General features: G+C 43.4%; 1 protein-coding gene and 2 long non-coding RNA genes across 3 annotated transcripts in view; 1 reads left to right on the plus strand and 2 right to left on the minus strand.

Moving 5' to 3' along the window:
- The window catches only part of LOC117890993, a 9,833-nt gene extending 6,181 nt beyond the window's left edge, over window positions 1–3,652 (minus strand). Inside the window, exon 1 of the long non-coding RNA XR_004648607.1 lies at window positions 3,443–3,652. This is a non-coding gene — a long non-coding RNA (uncharacterized LOC117890993). The remainder of the gene's footprint in view (window positions 1–3,442) is intronic.
- A 5,434-nt stretch (window positions 3,653–9,086) lies between these two features.
- Window positions 9,087–15,672, minus strand: LOC117890992. The gene is made up of 5 exons (XR_004648606.1): window positions 15,433–15,672; window positions 13,224–13,287; window positions 10,489–10,693; window positions 9,644–10,432; window positions 9,087–9,508 (listed from the first exon to the last, which is right to left on the minus strand). It is a non-coding gene; the product is annotated as an uncharacterized LOC117890992 (long non-coding RNA).
- Window positions 15,673–16,400: 728 nt separating this feature from the next.
- On the plus strand, window positions 16,401–17,452 carry LOC117890270 (protein crossbronx-like). Its single transcript, XM_034795029.1, has 2 exons — window positions 16,401–16,554; window positions 16,613–17,452. Exon 2 carries the CDS (start codon window positions 16,628–16,630, stop codon window positions 17,423–17,425), a length of 798 nt encoding a protein of 265 aa, XP_034650920.1. The 5' UTR covers window positions 16,401–16,554; window positions 16,613–16,627; the 3' UTR covers window positions 17,426–17,452.
- Window positions 17,453–17,844: the final 392 nt, after the last annotated feature.

Consider the following 17,844-nt stretch of genomic DNA (forward strand, 5'->3'; position numbering starts at 1 on the left):
ATTTTTGCAAGTCGTAGGGTACTTCCTTCCAAACTGCTCTTTGTGAAGGGCTGGACGAGGGTGTGGAAGGTACATTTTCAATTCTGATTGGTAAGCCAAAAAATATCGAAAATTTGCGCTTTTCATCCTGCCAGCTCTGTTGTGTGCAGCATTAGGATTTAGCATTACTTTGCCAATGCCATTTGGTTGAAGATTACGCATACGTCCGATCGATGCTCTCTGGCTGTGTGATTTATTGTGGCGCCTCGCTGTCCCCTGAACCACTGGTTCAGAGGCGCCAACGGCCGGTCAAAGAATTTCTGGCCGACTTCCTTAAGTTATTTCAATATTTACACTCGTGTAACATATGGCCAGCGGGCTGCGTAGGGGCGGCACGATAAATGGCTGGGGCAAACCACAATGATTTACTGCCCCAGTCCTGCCAAGGCACAGCACACACTTGACCACGAAATACATGTACATGGAAACACCTTTTGGGGGTGTACAGAATGTTGCTGTAATTCTATTTTCTACTCAAAACCGCATTTATATTTATTACTTTGGCATAAATCTTGTCGCATTTTCACATTTGTGTCGAATTTGTCGAGTTCGCATGTGCTTATATATCCACATAGGGTCTGGACCGAGAACTCCCCACACACTCTCTGGCACGTCCACAGTTTTTTCTCTCTGTATTTTTCCTCACCTGCGAAGGCAGGTCAACAGGCTGCTGGAACATCTACCTTCTGCACCTGATGTGTGGGGACGGCTACAATATATGGGAACTGTTTTTCTTGCGATATTGTACATGAAATGAAGTGTACATAATTTGGCATCACATATTAAGGTGCATAAATTTTGTGCGGTGTTCCAATAAAAGCATTGTAGTTGTCAAACACCAAGAGGGCTGCACGGAATGTTCTTTCAGTGGGGTGGAATGGTGGAACAACATTAAGTTCCCTCTAGCACTTAATTCTGATTATGTGATTTACATTAACAACCACAGGGAATAGTTTTTTGTGCAGCTTGAAGTTGTTTCCTGACTGCTGGTATATGTACTTTCCATCATCTACATATGTACTATATCTACTCGACAATGACTGAAACATTTAGAATTCAATTGCTTGACGCACGTATCCAGAAGAGTGTGAAATTTTTGTCTAATAATTTCGACTGTCGACAAAATCAACCTGCCAACCAAATTGTTCAAATATTTGGGCAAAAACTGCCTGGACAAAATGTCAAAGCCAGAGAAACTATTCGGCTCCTGGCCATAACAGGCCTGTCAAATATGTAAATTTTGTTGCCTGCTCACCCCTTCTAACTGCCTGACTACGTGTGTAGCTTTCTATGCCTAGAAGAGAGGGTCAGGTCGTGTCCCCAGTGGAGTTTTGGGGAAAGTAAGCATTTTTCAGACAATTATTTATAATTGGTTATGGCATGCGTTGGAGCTGTGTGTGACAGGCGCAGAATGTGCAACAATTAATAGCTGTTAGGCAAAACAATTGCTGATATTAGTTAAATTATCTGGCCACATGGAACTTTGTGCAGAAGGAAAGTTTGAAATCAATTATGTTTCGCAATGGAGGAGGAACTTGCAGAAGGAACAGGCTGAAAGAACGCCAGCAAAAACACGCCCCGGAGCTCAAATTGTCAGCCAGGGATAGGCAAGCAAATTGCTTAACCTTTAAGGGGGGTGTGGCACATGGGGCATGGGCTGGGCGGGGGTTCATTGTGGTTCGTTGGCAGTGCTCGAAAAATAACAAACTTATTGTTTAGATTTTGCCAATGACAGTTTTCCAGGGCCCTTAGTGTGCATCGAAGTAAAAGAAAAGCAGGATAGACAAGGAGGCAGACAAACTAGGAGCCAGAGCACTCGTATGGGAACGGACAGCTCCTGTTCACCAGTGGAACCGCCTCTCTACCGTCTCCACTTTGCATAAATGTGGCAGAAATATAATGCAAACAATTGGGAACTGCCAATGTGGGTGGTGCTTATGTAGGAACATCCCTAGCAGCATCCACAAGTGTGACGAATGTGCCTTTTGCTCATACAAGAGACACACCAGATACAGATTCCTAAACTTAGTCGTTTGCTTACTTGAATTAAAATGCTGAAAGCTATCAGATTAAATATCACATTTATGGTTTATCAGCCACTCAGCAACTGTTAGATAACTCAAGAAGAAAAGGAAAAACTCGCTAAAAACAGAGGAGACTTTCCCCCCCGGAACAGAGGTGGCAGTCGTTAATTTGATCAAACTCAATTTTAGTGAGCCCGGGGGGAGGCCTCTCCTTGGCGTGACATGACTGGTGGCATTCGTGGCGTACCTTTTGGCATTTGAAAGCTGTTTGAAATCGCGACAGCTGCTGTCGCATATTCCTTCACTTTTTTATTAACTGCGTTGCCCTTTTATTTTCCACCACAACGAAGGATAGCTGGCGATGGAATATAATTCACTTTCAGCTGGGGGAAGACCTGTGCTGTGACAGCTTCCAGCATCCGGACAGATGCGTGGATGCATGAGGTGAGATGGATACAACGGGGTCCTGTCGGTGGGGCTGTCTAATTTGAAGTTGAGCTGCGCGCTGCTGTCTGCCACACATAAACCAATCTAACACCAATTTGCATTTGATTGCGATTCTGATTTGATTTTCTCGTTACGCGTGGAAAGTTCAACATGAGTGCCAGCACCCGGCAGCCAGCAACTGGCAACTGGCAACCGGCATGGCGGTGACAAAACAAAATTAGAAGCACCATTGCCACTCGCATTTGAATGGCTGCTGGCTGCTCCAGTTGCTGCCACAAAAACCAAGACACTCCAGAGTTGCACACTGGGAACACGCTCTCTCCGGACATCTGGCCGGCCACAAAGTGCGGTTGAGCTCGCTTCCATTCAGTTTAGCGTGGCCGGAGCAGAGCAGATAACTAAATCAAGCTCCAGCTACAGTTTTTCTCTCTCACACACATAATGGCACACTTTCCGTTTCCGCTTTGGCTTTGGCCAAAAACAAAATGGCAGTGCTGCGGCGGCAACTAACTTTTTGGTTGCCACCCGATCAATAATTGCTTAAATAAAATAATTGTAATTGCCAGAGCAAGAGCAAGAGCAGGAGCAGGAGCAACCAAACAATAGCGAACGATTGCTGGCGAGGAACACCCGCGTTGGACTTGCCAATGGCCACCGCCCACAGTTTCCGCAGTTGGGTTGTTGGTCAGCACTTGTCGGGCGGACTCTGCTCTCCGCTTCAACTCTTTTAATTGCAACTTTTGGTGCCAACTGTACACAGGCTGTGCACAGTGCGGCTTGAGCCGAAAGTTTCATCTTTCGCCTCAACCGACAGTCAATATTGGGGATTAGGAAAGTTTTCTCCAGCCTTTGAGGCACCTTATAGGTTTGACTTTGAGAGAATTGAAAAGCTAACTTAATGTACTTCTAGGAACACTAGTTCCATCACTTACCCATGTGGAATCATTGTAGATCGGTCCCCTCGAAGCCTGGCTGCAGCTTAGACCACTTTATGAGGCTGACCATCGGCACAAACATTTATAGGATGACACATTTTTTTTCTGCTGCTGCTGCTCGGCAAATTTGCGGCTTTGCTTTCTTGTGTCAATTATTTAGCTGCTTTTTCCGCTGGCCCGGCCTGGCCTCAGCCTGGCCTCTGCAGATTTTAATTGAATCTCATATACAAAGCAGCAGCAGAAGTGGAAGTCAAAGCCACAACAGCAGTTGCAGTCGCACAGAGGTTGAGGCAGAGGCAGAAACAGAGGGAGATTCTGAAGCAGAAGCAGGCACAGCATCAGGGCAGGCAGGCAGCTCTTCCTACTCCCCGTGTATTGTGCTCTCCGAGTGCGGCATTAGCTTGGCCAGTTCCCGCTGCTACCGAACGCGAGCTCCAAGCATCAGCTACGCTCAGGCCACGCTGCACTGATGTCGATGTCGATGTCGATGCCGTCGTTGGTATCAGGCACTTTTATCGCCGGCCACATCTGCACCAAATAAAATAATTGAACGTTTTGCGATAAGCATCACTCGCAGCAGCTTCAGCTTTAGCTCTATGTTGTGTCCAAAGAATGTAACGGACACGGGAAGTGTCGTCTCGTCAGCACTCTCTGTCTACTAAAGGTTGGCCGGCTAGGCTCAGGGAAAATGGGGTGGGTGTTGTGCTGCGAAAACGAACTCCGTCACCTAACAAAATCGTAGACAGATTTACGGGAACTGGGATCGGAATTACAAACCCGGACGGAACTTAAGGTCCACTACCTACTGTGAAGAGCAAGGTGGTTGTGCTCTTCCCTCTTGACCCACCCTCCATGTAGAATAACATAAGAATATGCCATTATGGTTCTACCCAAAACCTTCTGCTGCTGCGCTATGTGCCTTAGGAACCCCTCCCAAAAATCAGATTAGAAATTCATGTTAATCGTTATAATTTTACTTTGACTTGTATGACTTCATGTTGTTTGTAACCCCCATTATTTCTACCCTAACCCTTAAAACTATTTTTACTGCATGTGTATATATATGTGGGGCTAATTTAAGACATAGGAATTCAAGAGAATGATCAAATATGAATAAAAATAATATAATCAAAATATAAAGTAAGAATGAATTAATTAAAGGAATTAAGTGGCATAATTGTAGTGATTGTAGTTAATAATAATTCATTTTATATATGGTTAAGCATGCATGTCTCACTGTGTAGACGCTATTCTCCTGACCCGGAGTGTATGTGTATATATGTGTGTCTACTTACAGACTTTTAAACAGCTGCTGGTGTCGTTGGGCCCAATTTCACGTTTGCAATAAAAAAAAAAAACTGTTAAAGAAATGTAGAAATATGCAAAATAACAAGAAGCGTTATGAAGAGGTATTTTAATAATACCCTTCCATGGACACAATGAGACCGATGATGCACCTTTTAAAAATCTATTCTTAACTAGGCATAAATTTCATTTTTTTTTCTTCTATTTCTAAGTTAACGTCTAGGAATATTTAATATTATTTAACAATTTTCTTTTCTATTTTTTTCTTCGATCCATAATTTTTCATTAAATTTTCTTTTCTAGATTTTGTGATTTATTTTTCTTCCCTTAAGTGGCTTTTAGAATGTCGGCATCGAACAATTTTAATAACCTGAGAAAAGGAGAGAATAGGTGACATACGGTCAGGTGGGTCTAGTTAAATGCGCATAGGTGTATGGTCAGCCGCAAGGGCAATGACCGCTGAGCTAATTTTTCCACACCCTACATGTGCAAGCACCAACATTTTCTTTACACAAGGCGCGGTGATATAATATTTTAGATGGTTTTATATTGTCGTTGTTGTGGAGCGGCTTAATTGCGCGTGAGATATATGTATATAAACGGCTCGGTCCCGATCGCCAAGTCCATCCGTTTCTATGCCTGCAGGCAAGGTCCGGTGGCACCAAGAAGAAGGACTGATGATCGTCATGAAGCGGACCCCCCCTCCTTGAGGGGTGGTCAGGCCAGGTCAGCAATTTTCTGCCACACGTGGATCATAACCTATGTACAGTACATACGTGAAATTATGTAATAAGGTCACTTTTTCATTTTCTTTGCGTACCTTATCCAGGGTTTGGTTTTAGTTTTTGTTCTTTGCAGCCACAACACTTTTCAAATGGTTTTTATTGGGTTTATGTTCCCTTTTATGGTTTTGCAGAATTTTCACCACGTTTTTCTTTTTATACGTTCTGTACGCACATTAATTAAGTCTTCCAACTTTGAATGCACTTTTTGTTCTGTGCAGCATGCACTTAGCCTAACTATTTTACCCCTCCAAAAGCTGGGTATGAGAGAGCTAAGAAGGTTCTCGAAGGGCTAGCCGTAAGCTATGCTTGCGGAGAGAAAAAGCTCACATGTGAACGGCGCTCGCACGTGCAATTTCGAAAGAGAGAGCTTTTCAAGATAAAAGCTTCTGATCTTGCATTTGGGCTCTCTATGGAATGCATGTACAGTTGGGAAGGTTCAATATTTTTGCGATAAAATAAGAAGACTGTTCCCAAAAAAAATTCTTAATACAATTCTTGTCCAGACATTCTAAATTTTGTATTTTTGGTCTGCAACCTTCACACCCCCCCGCCAGATTTTATCTTAGGGTTTTGACCCAAGATAAAACTGAAACAACAACAAGGAAGGGTGCAGACTTTTGTCTCTAGCTACCAAATATCCTTAATGTGAAATTTCCCCAGCTCTTTACAGTTCAATTGAGATTGTGAACGCAACGGTAACGAACAAATCGGCATGTCTCATTGGATGTCAACCAATCCGATAAACACGACCTGTGATATTTGTGTTTGCAATGGGTTTCTAAAATGTCGGTGTCCTGGCTGGTATCATTGCATATAGTGCAGTGTACGACTACCTCGCCGAGATTAACATTTATATTGTCAATACTTCGCCTTACCGCCATTGTAACAAATTATGATTAAGGAAAAACGATATAGTCTTTAAGACTATGAAAGATTGTTTTTTTTTGTTTGATTCTAAATTGGAAAATATGGGCAATGATTGTGAGGGTCTCCTATCAGGCACCAGCACAGCAGAAGGAATGTCTTCGGTTGTTATAACCTTAAGTCCGTAAGCAGAAAGAAAGAAAACAAAATTTTGTTGTTGATCCTTTCGAGAAAAAAAGAGGAACAGGACCGAATTCTCCAGTCTGAACAAGTCTCAATTAATCTCGAGAGAATAAAGGTCATTCATCTTCGCTACTAGGTATAGAACCAATTTACTCAGAACTATCGTTCCTAGTATCCTGATGAAATGATATAATGAAGTCTACTGTAATCTTCTTCTATGCAATATATCCACTGGTCTGGGTCCGACAATGATCAGATTCCCAGCTGTTCCGAGCTGGATATATAACACAAAAACTGAACTACTTTAAAATTTGGATCAATATTGGGTTGCGGAAGGGATTGGGAAGGTTATTGGGGAAAACGTGGGGAACCTATAACCATAGAATATATAGTTGGTAGGTACGGCCATTCGGGCCCCACGTTGGTAGATACGGACCATTTGGGGCCCCACGTTGGGCGCCATTTATTATGTAACGGACACGGGAAGTGTCGTCTCGTCAGCACTCTCTGTCTACTAAAGGTTGGCCGGCTAGGCTCAGGGAAAATGGGGTGGGTGTTGTGCTGCGAAAACGAACTCCGTCACCTAACAAAATCGTAGACAGATTTACGGGAACTGGGATCGGAATTACAAACCCGGACGGAACTTAAGGTCCACTACCTACTGTGAAGAGCAAGGTGGTTGTGCTCTTCCCTCTTGACCCACCCTCCATGTAGAATAACATAAGAATATGCCATTATGGTTCTACCCAAAACCTTCTGCTGCTGCGCTATGTGCCTTAGGAACCCCTCCCAAAAATCAGATTAGAAATTCATGTTAATCGTTATAATTTTACTTTGACTTGTATGACTTCATGTTGTTTGTAACCCCATTATTTCTACCCTAACCCTTAAAACTATTTTTACTGCATGTGTATATATATGTGGGGCTAATTTAAGACATAGGAATTCAAGAGAATGATCAAATATGAATAAAAATAATATAATCAAAATATAAAGTAAGAATGAATTAATTAAAGGAATTAAGTGGCATAATTGTAGTGATTGTAGTTAATAATAATTCATTTTATATATGGTTAAGCATGCATGTCTCACTGTGTAGACGCTATTCTCCTGACCCGGAGTGTATGTGTATATATGTGTGTCTACTTACAGACTTTTAAACAGCTGCTGGTGTCGTTGGGCCCAATTTCACGTTTGCAATAAAAACTGTTAAAGAAATGTAGAAATATGCAAAATAACAAGAAGCGTTATGAAGAGGTATTTTAATAATACCCTTCCATGGACACAATGAGACCGATGATGCACCTTTTAAAATCTATTCTTAACTAGGCATAAATTTCATTTTTTTCTTCTTCTATTTCTAAGTTAACGTCTAGGAATATTTAATATTATTTAACAATTTTCTTTTCTATTTTTTTCTTCGATCCATAATTTTTCATTAAATTTTCTTTTCTAGATTTTGTGATTTATTTTTCTTCCCTTAAGTGGCTTTTAGAATGTCGGCATCGAACAATTTTAATAACCTGAGAAAAGGAGAGAATAGGTGACATACGGTCAGGTGGGTCTAGTTAAATGCGCATAGGTGTATGGTCAGCCGCAAGGGCAATGACCGCTGAGCTAATTTTTCCACACCCTACATGTGCAAGCACCAACATTTTCTTTACACAAGGCGCGGTGATATAATATTTTAGATGGTTTTATATTGTCGTTGTTGTGGAGCGGCTTAATTGCGCGTGAGATATATGTATATAAACGGCTCGGTCCCGATCGCCAAGTCCATCCGTTTCTATGCCTGCAGGCAAGGTCCGGTGGCACCAAGAAGAAGGACTGATGATCGTCATGAAGCGGACCCCCCCTCCTTGAGGGGTGGTCAGGCCAGGTCAGCAATTTTCTGCCACACGTGGATCATAACCTATGTACAGTACATACGTGAAATTATGTAATAAGGTCACTTTTTCATTTTCTTTGCGTACCTTATCCAGGGTTTGGTTTTAGTTTTTGTTCTTTGCAGCCACAACACTTTTCAAATGGTTTTTATTGGGTTTATGTTCCCTTTTATGGTTTTGCAGAATTTTCACCACGTTTTTCTTTTTATACGTTCTGTACGCACATTAATTAAGTCTTCCAACTTTGAATGCACTTTTTGTTCTGTGCAGCATGCACTTAGCCTAACTATTTTACCCCTCCAAAAGCTGGGTATGAGAGAGCTAAGAAGGTTCTCGAAGGGCTAGCCGTAAGCTATGCTTGCGGAGAGAAAAGCTCACATGTGAACGGCGCTCGCACGTGCAATTTCGAAAGAGAGAGCTTTTCAAGATAAAAGCTTCTGATCTTGCATTTGGGCTCTCTATGGAATGCATGTACAGTTGGGAAGGTTCAATATTTTTGCGATAAAATAAGAAGACTGTTCCCAAAAAAAATTCTTAATACAATTCTTGTCCAGACATTCTAAATTTTGTATTTTTGGTCTGCAACCTTCACAAGAAGCGGTCCCAGCCAACCAGCCATGCGGCAGCATCCCCAATCTTCTCTCAGCCCAGCTTGGCCCGGGCTCCCTGCTGCCGGATTCGTGTACAGCAAATGTCATGTTTACAGACCGCACTCAGCCGATTTGTGTCAAAGTTGAGTTTAGTATCTATAAAATTATATAATACACTTCCTGATTTCATTTTTTCTAGTCCTCTTTGTTTGCTTTTTTTTCCTCTTTTTTTGTTAGCAATGAGCAGAAATCTAGTTCAGTTCAGTGGCCGCTGCCTCGGGTCCTCCACTGTTTGGGTTTCCCTTGTCTTTACAAGCCGCGGCATTGTTTGGCTCTGGCCCTATGCTGGGCACTGGATTTGGGTCTGCCAATGCCAATGGCAATGGCCATTGTGCTGCTTCCCCCTTCTTTGCCTGAACTTGAGCGGCAAGTTAATGCTGCGATGTTGCACTGCAAAGAAGGGAATTACAAGGAATTAAAATCGATAATTGATGGCTGCAGTAGCCTACTTTGCAGGCATCTGTGAATACTTACTTTAATTACAATCCTAAACATTAAGTTAAAGTATTTTTAAGTACCACTCACCAAGTGTGCCACTGGCAATGCGTTGGCTGCACAACAGCTAACTCAACAGTATCGCTTGCTCCAGTTTTCGTTCGCTTTTTGAAGTACATATTCGCAAATATTTGGTTTCTCCTTTAACGATGTGCGGATAAAGTGCTGCGCAGTTAATAAATAACTATCCAAAAGAGGCAGATGGCTTCAGGGGGAGGCAGACGACTCTGACCATGTTGTGTGCCGGTTTTGATTAACTGTCGTCAAGGCGGAAAGCAGCCGTGGCACGAGCTCTCTGATGGGTCTTTCCGATTGCTACTGCTGCAAATTACTTATGCATTATTATAACTTTGATTCCCGGCTTATAGTGGCAGGGGCAGGTTGCAGGCCCCACGTCAACAGCAGCAGCAGGAGCAACACAAAAAGAAGACGCACGCTCATTTATCTTGATGTGGACGCATCCTCTTCGCCATCTGATGCTGGCCCTGCCAGAATGCAGCGATTTTTCAACAGCGGCGCGTTATGCTGTCTTCATTGTGGCATTATCTGCAAGCGCGGTTTCTGTTTCTGTTTCTGGTCCTCCTTCTGCTTTGTTCCTCCTTTTTTTGGGGTGCATACGTCAGCGGAGCTGCGACTGATAAGGAAACGCTGCGAAGTTGCTACCATTTCTGCATTGTACGCTAAAATATTTCTCATGTAAGGGCCCCGCCGACAAGGAGACTCTGATTTGGCGCGGCCAATGGGGGTTCCGTCTTCCACTCTCTTCAATGCCGTCCCTCCTGCAACGTTGAGGACCATTTAAAGCACCAAAGGGTAGATCTGAAAAACTGATAACGTTACGTATACGCTCGACTGTTTTTCCTGTATTTACTTACCTTTCAGCCGCATCCGAGTGCTCGTCCCGGGCCTGTGAATTATTTTTTGACAACTCTCTGGTCATCGATTAAGCAGCTTAAGGCTTATCAGCTATGCGGCTGTCGGTTGTCGATTGTCGGCTGCCCCAAAAAAGGGGAGAAATCTGAAAATCTCGGTGACTGACCCCGGCACATAAAGTTAAGCTCTTGGTAAATACAGCCGCGGCTGCAAAAATACACAGATAAAGTTCTTTTATATAAATATTGATATTTAAAGATACTTACGTATTTTCGACAGACAGCGAATTTTTTCAACAGAACTTGGAAAACTTATACATCAGACCAACAGCATGAACTTCTTGGAAATCTTTCTGTAATAAGAATAATTAGCTCGGAAAATGAAGCAGTACTTAGAAGTATCAGAGTAACCTTTGGCATCCACCAACCTCATCATTGCTCAGTTGTCAGTTGCACGGGGGCCCATCTCGATCCAAAGATCAGCTAGAATCAATTAATACAATACAAAACTTCTGCTGGGAGCACTCTGTTTGCCCAGATTCCAGCCAAATGCCAAGTTCAAATGGATTGGCAGGGAGATATGTAAGAAACGGAGGAGCTCCCAGCTAAACGATTTATTAATGCAAACCGTCTACGAAAAAAACTGTCTGTGTAGCATTCGTCTATCGACTGGCTGTTCATTTGATTCTTTTTCGTTTGTTTAATTGAAATGAATTCATTAAGCCTTTGATTTGCCTTGCAAATCGATGGCCACGAATCCGCTGGGAGCTGAAGCTGCTACTGGTACTGGTACTGCTGCTACGACTGCTGCTGATGATGGCTGTTGCTCTCCTTACCTTTGACGTCTCGACTGGGGCGCACATCAAAGCGCGGCCAGTTTGCTACCAACGTCATGGCCGTCCGTGGCTCTGCAATAATTTAAAGTGAATTAAATATACGAAAATTAACTGCAGCAACAGTTGCTCCAGTTCCAGTTACCAATTGCAATTCCCCGACTCTGTTGCCCTGTTGCCAGCAACAGTTGCACGTTTTGCATGTCGGGAAAATTGCTTCATTTATGTCCGTGCGACTGTCAACAGGGAACATGATAAAGCGAACGGACATAATGAGTGACAGACTTAGAGGGCTCTCACTTTAGTACTTTAGTAGCAGGAAAGTTGCCAGTAACAAGGCAAAAATTTAATTATGGCTGCTGGCAGTAGAATTTATAATACCCTAAAATGTCCATGAGCATGTCCTTAATGGTACACTAGCCACAAAAATATCAAAGCCATTAACTTACATTTTCATAAATATATAAAAGTACTTTTGGGACGTTTGCGAAAACCCGAAAATGCCCTATTTAATGGGTACAAAATATACCAAGTAATTTAAGAGCAACAACTACATGGATGCTGCAGGACCTGACCGGAGTCAAGAGACTCGCCGACGCGTTATGGGTACGTGACTGCTCGAAAACTTGGGCCAAGCGCACTTCTGTTCGAGCGTAAAATTGTTGCACTCCCAGGCCATGGCCCGAATGGGCTCTTTGATGGAATCAAGCTAATGGCACGTGCTTATCGAGCATATTGGGTGACATAATATCGACAGTGGAGGAGCAGCCCACTATCAAAGTAAGGATAAGTGTGCTATAAAAATTGAATTTGCACTTGAGATTGCAGATTGCTGAGCTCTGAATTTATAAGTTGCACAGCCACAAGGCTAAATGCTGGCCAAACACAGACTTGAATTATTTCGAGGGCTGGCAATTATGCAATCGTTTTGTGCTGCAAACAAAATAAAGCCAAGGATCCGTTGGATAGTTTTTGGCAAGCAGAAAGACAGACGGACAGACACCAACCAAGTTGGCTGAGTGGGTTCTGGCGGACCAAAAACTCCAAATCGATATGCAAATAAACGAATGAGGCGTACACACAAATCGCAGAAACGAGCTAAGTTGCCACGCCTCTCCGTACCGCCCTTCATCCACTGGTTGACTCTCTCTGTCTCTGTCTGTCTCTTTCTATGGCCAGCAAAAAGCCGTTCTGACCAAATTCGTCGATGGGACCTGCATTCGGTCAGATTCCGAATCCGATTCCAAACTGCAACTCTGTGAATCCAAGCTTTGGTGGTCTTCCATGGGTACTTTGTTGCTTGCTGCTGCTGCTGCTTCTGCTTCTGTTGTTGCAATTGCTATTGCTACCAATTGTGCATGCAATTTATTTTAAAGAAATAATTGCTTTGCCGCATGTTTGCTTGGATTGCCTTGGTCCGGGCTCAGCTACTGCTTGCGATTATGCAAATATTAGTAGTCCGACTCCGAGAGTCCTCGTCCTCGTCCTCATCCTCATCCTCAGCCTCATGCTCGTCGTGGACTCTGCTGTTTTTGTACGGCATTCCAATATAATAATAAAGAACAGCAAGTGAAAGAGTGGCCGGACGGTGTTTGCATATAATCTAATTTGAATTTGAATATGCCACACACAGTGCCACACACAGACACTGTGATTCCATTTGGTCAACTCCATTCTCCCAGCAGCAACACTTTGTGCATAAATCAAATTATTGGCCACGCAATTTCCTTCCGATTCTACACATTATTTGGATGTAGAAAGAGTCCATATTCCTAATGAATATATAGTACATATTTGCATACACACAGATGGGCCTAAGTTGTTGTAACGTGCCAGACCAAACCCCTATAAAAAGTGGAAAAATTGAGCACAAATCGGCTAGAATCTATGCATTTCGCTTCTTACTTGTACGCAGTGTTAAATAATCCTTTTCCTGGCAGTTTTCAGTCAAATCCAAAGCGTAGTTCCACTAAAATAGAAAGTTATTTAGTAAATTTGGTACAGTTTTTGACTAAAAGATTGCCTTCCACTCAATACCAGTGGCAACATATGCAGCCACGTCCCACTCGACTATACTCTGCTGTTTAAATACAGCAGTTGCGAGAATCGCGCACTCACTGTGAATAACTGATTGATATCTATTGCAGAATCTGCAACGAACAAACTCATATCATTTGAGTACAGTTCCGCGAATCGCTTCAGAGGAAGAGCAAACTTTAGTGGCAATTCGCTGAGCCCTGCATCAGCATCAGCCCGCAACTTTCAGCGAGAAATAAATAAAAATGTAAAAAAACAAACTGCAATTCGTTTTTCCCTTTATTTTTTTGGTGGGTTGGTTAATGAAAGTGCCAGTAAATGGAATTGGCATCACGGTACTGTACCGCCACCCATTTCCCTCACACTCCGCTAGGTCCTTGGGCCAGTTCTTTCATTTCATTTCAGTTTTGGGCACAAGACATATACACAAACACACACAATTGTGGGCTTCGCCCTGCAAGAGTTTATCTTATAAAACAACAACAAGCACTTAAGTGTTATATGCCACCGTATTACAAATGCCGAGGCCTCAAAAACTCAGACAGAACAGGCCCTGGACCCGCTATCATGTGCCTGCCGTGCCCCAGTCGCAGTCGCAGTCGGAGTCGGAGTCCCAGAACGCAGCGTAGCATAAATGAAGAAAGCTGATAAGAATAAAAGGGCAACACAAAGAAGTTGGCGTTGAAGTTGAAGAAGAAGGCGGTAAAGGAGAAATTATTGCGACCCGCATATATGTATGTATGGATTTGAGGGCGAATGAGAACCGAAATTGAATATTGCGTTTGGCGTGGAGGTCGTGGACAGGGTGACAAGCCACGCCAGTCCACCAGTGGCCACAGTACCCACAGGTGCACTCCAAGCCAAAGTGGCGGAGCGTACCTTGCTCCCAAAATCGGGCCATGTATTTAGCAATCTCGCCTTTAGCCAAACATTTTGACATGGGTTACAGCGGGCTATGTAGGTGAAAATGAGGCAGGCCAATACCCAAGAGTGGCACGCCAAAAACCCTTTCCACGCCTGGGTGTTACACCTATGTCAGAGCACTGACATCTGGCGTTAACCACCAGGTCGGAGCTAAATAAAGAAAGTCTCTCCGGCACAGCCGCAAATCATAACGTATCATATCACATCATATCGGAGTATAATTTTTAATGAGTTGGATTTCTGCGAGGCGAGCCAAGGCGCGGAACAGTTCCCCCAAAAATGCTGTATTTCCGTTCATTATTTTCACCAATTCCCGTTTCGTATCTGTTGCACGTTTATGCATTCGTTTCTTGTTCCTTTTTTTTTGGTTTTTGGGTTGGGTTGGTTTGAACTTATCAGGGAAGCGTCATTGTCTGTCTGTCTCTGTCAGAGTGTGTTTGCGATATGCTGCCAAAAGCACAGAAAAAACGACAGGTTACGCTATAGGAGAAGCTACGACTAAAGGAATACCCACTACACATATTACATGGCATTCAAAACGGTCGCTAAAGTGGACTCCAATTTGAGTTCGTCGCAAAAACTCCGCAGAGTGTTTCGGGGCAGCAAAACCCAATTGGGAAGTGCCAAAATATATCAAATTATTCTGTTGTCTGCCCTCTGGCATTACTGGAACCGAAATGTCAGTGGTGGAAGAAGGTGCAGGTCGCCAATTAGCAGCTGCTGCCATTGCCACGTAAAATTGTGTTCTCCGAGTCGCTCGTTTGACCAGTTGGAGTTATCCATCCAACGGCCACAACTTCCGTCACATAATAAATTCATAACAAATCAGACGCACACAACACATTCACGAGCAGCATATTCTACTTAGAACATGCGACATTATAATGCCACATTATGTTGCCAGTGCGTGAAAGAACCGTACATCAGAGCATCGGAGCAACAATAAATCAAAAATCCACAAACATTGGCCGCTGCCAACACACAAACACACACACACATAGAGCCACATGAACATGCATGTACACATGTTTGTTTGCGTCCACCATCCATGCAATGTTGTCTAGCCGCTGCCAAGGTGAGACAAACACTGAAATGCAACTGACCATTATTACTAAATCTTTCTTTGGCAATGTTTCACCTTAAATTAGTATACCTTGGTGCCAGCGTCTCCTCCAGTCCCCTCAAACCACGTCACATACATACATACATATGTATGCCAGTGTGTGTTTGCATGTTTGTACGTGGAATTCGCAAAATTATTACACTTGACATGATTGAATATGCCGCAGAGTACCAGTTGCGACCACAGCTTATGCGGCGTCCGTCCGCAGGTGCCCAGAAAGTGGCTCTCAATCCTTCCATGCTATGGTGAAACACTCGCCGCGTCCCGTGGTTCTCGTTACCGATTCTGCTGCTCTGCTGCACTGCTGCTGTTGTGTCGACTGGACATATGTACATAGTTTTCGCTGTCTCTGTGGACAATTCCCGTTTCTCGGTTGCATGTAGTATGCAGTTGGTGACATGCCGCATAAATGTAAGTGAATACAATGTTGTTTTAGTGGATTTACACTGCTAGCAATTTTGGCGGCAAAAGATCCGCCAAAAGTCGACGATAGAAAAATCAAGGATGGTACAAGACTCGATAAGAGATTTTATCGCGATGAATGAGGGAATGATGGAGTAAAATAAGGTGGTCCGTCGGCAGCCAAATCGTTTCGTTTTCACGCCCCTAGCGTGCATGCCTTCAATGGTCTTATCGCACACTCTATTGTCGTTTCACTCACACCTACCACGGGCGCCGTTTTGCCGACGAGACCACCTTATATAGTTATCATGGTTCAGATCAGAATATTTAAATACTATTTAATACCAAAAAAAGAGACAGTGGTATTTTGCAGGAGCAATTAGGCGGCACATTTAAAATGGAGGGACGAAATGAATCTTGCCGGATTAAAGAAAATAATCTAGTTGGGATTCTGATTATATGGAAATTATAATTTAGTAACTTACATGGGGAGATTGACACCAAACGCAGAAATAATAATATACAATTTTTTAAACCAAACCCCGGTGGCTGAGCAGTGCAACCTGGTCACACTCTTTTGGCACTGCAATAATTTTTCTGATCTGATCTGAGAAATATGTGTCATTATATGTTAATTATTTGTTTTGTACACTCTAGACCTGTTCCGGAAATTTATACCTTCCCACGCTAACCTCTGGCGGAGTCCGCTCTACAAAATTTAGCATCACAATATATTTGACGCATCAACAGGTGAGTTTGTAAGAGTTTTCCTGACGATCCCAGTACAAATATCTTATTGTCCTTCAAGAGCTGGACTCCCACCATGTGGTTTAGCTGTAACAACGCAGATCAGTGCGCTGTCGTCCGTCAGGGCTACCAGGTGCTGGCCGAATACCATCTGATCGAGCAGGAGCAGCTGAAGAACATCTATGCCATACCCAGCTACGCCAGTGCACTGCACTGGTACGGCATTATCTTCATTCACAGCGGATTCTATGCGGAGAGCATGTTCCGCTTCTCCATAATGCTGCCGGAGAACTTTCCGAACGTTGCCAGCCTGCCCACGGTCATATTTACAACTGCTTGCTACCATCCACACATTCGGCCGCAGACCCAAAGCCTGGACCTGTCGCCCTTCTTCACGGAGTGGCGGAAGGATTACCACCATGTCTGGCACTTGCTCAAGTATATTCAGGCCATCTTCGCCGATCCCGAGAGCAGCATCTGCTCCTGCGTTACTCCCTCCGGCGAGAGAATGTACATGGAGGAAGCGAACAACATGGAAGCCTTGACCATACTCTCCACCGACCGAACTGCATTCATTAGCAAAGTGCAACAACTGGCTGCATTCACCAGGGAACACATATACGACTCGCCAACATCCAATGATCCACACTACATTGTCGTCGAACCCTTCTGTTCGGAGCAGCACGAGAAGGTTATGGAGCAGCTGAAGAGTCCCAGCTGGAAGGAGGCGACCTGTATTGACACTCTCCCGCCAGCTCAGTGTTTGGCGTGCATCGACTCATCCAGGCAAATGGATGAAGAGGAAGCCAATCAGGTTGCCAAACTTTCCGCCATGAATGGCCGCTTGAAGCACCCAAAATTGCAGCGTTATTAGACCAAATAAACGAGTATGTACTAAAAATACTCTTGATTTTTCGCTATTTTTCAAGTATCGGTTGCACACTCATCGATAATGAATTTACTCCGCACTACGCTAGTCGATAGTTGCAATCCGCCGGTGCCTACAATTTCCTGAATTTCGCAATTGGTTTCTTTTCAAGTTTTGTGTGTTTTTATTGTGTGTGCAAATATTTAAACACTAACAGTGCTAAATAATGGGTGAGTGGAACAGTTATAAAGCATTTTTTATTGGCTATTAAGCGACCAAATGAAGGGGAAACAGCTAACAATTATGTTTGTTTTTCTGTTTCTTAATTTTTGTTTGCCGTGGAAAAGAGCGGGCTTGCGGACAGCACACATATACATATATGCACCTACATCTGTGTGAGTGTGTTGCTCCTCATGTTCCCTTCG

The sequence above is a fragment of the Drosophila subobscura genome, chromosome E (genome assembly GCF_008121235.1).
Source record: "Drosophila subobscura isolate 14011-0131.10 chromosome E, UCBerk_Dsub_1.0, whole genome shotgun sequence".
NCBI classification, from domain to species: domain Eukaryota; kingdom Metazoa; phylum Arthropoda; class Insecta; order Diptera; family Drosophilidae; genus Drosophila; species Drosophila subobscura.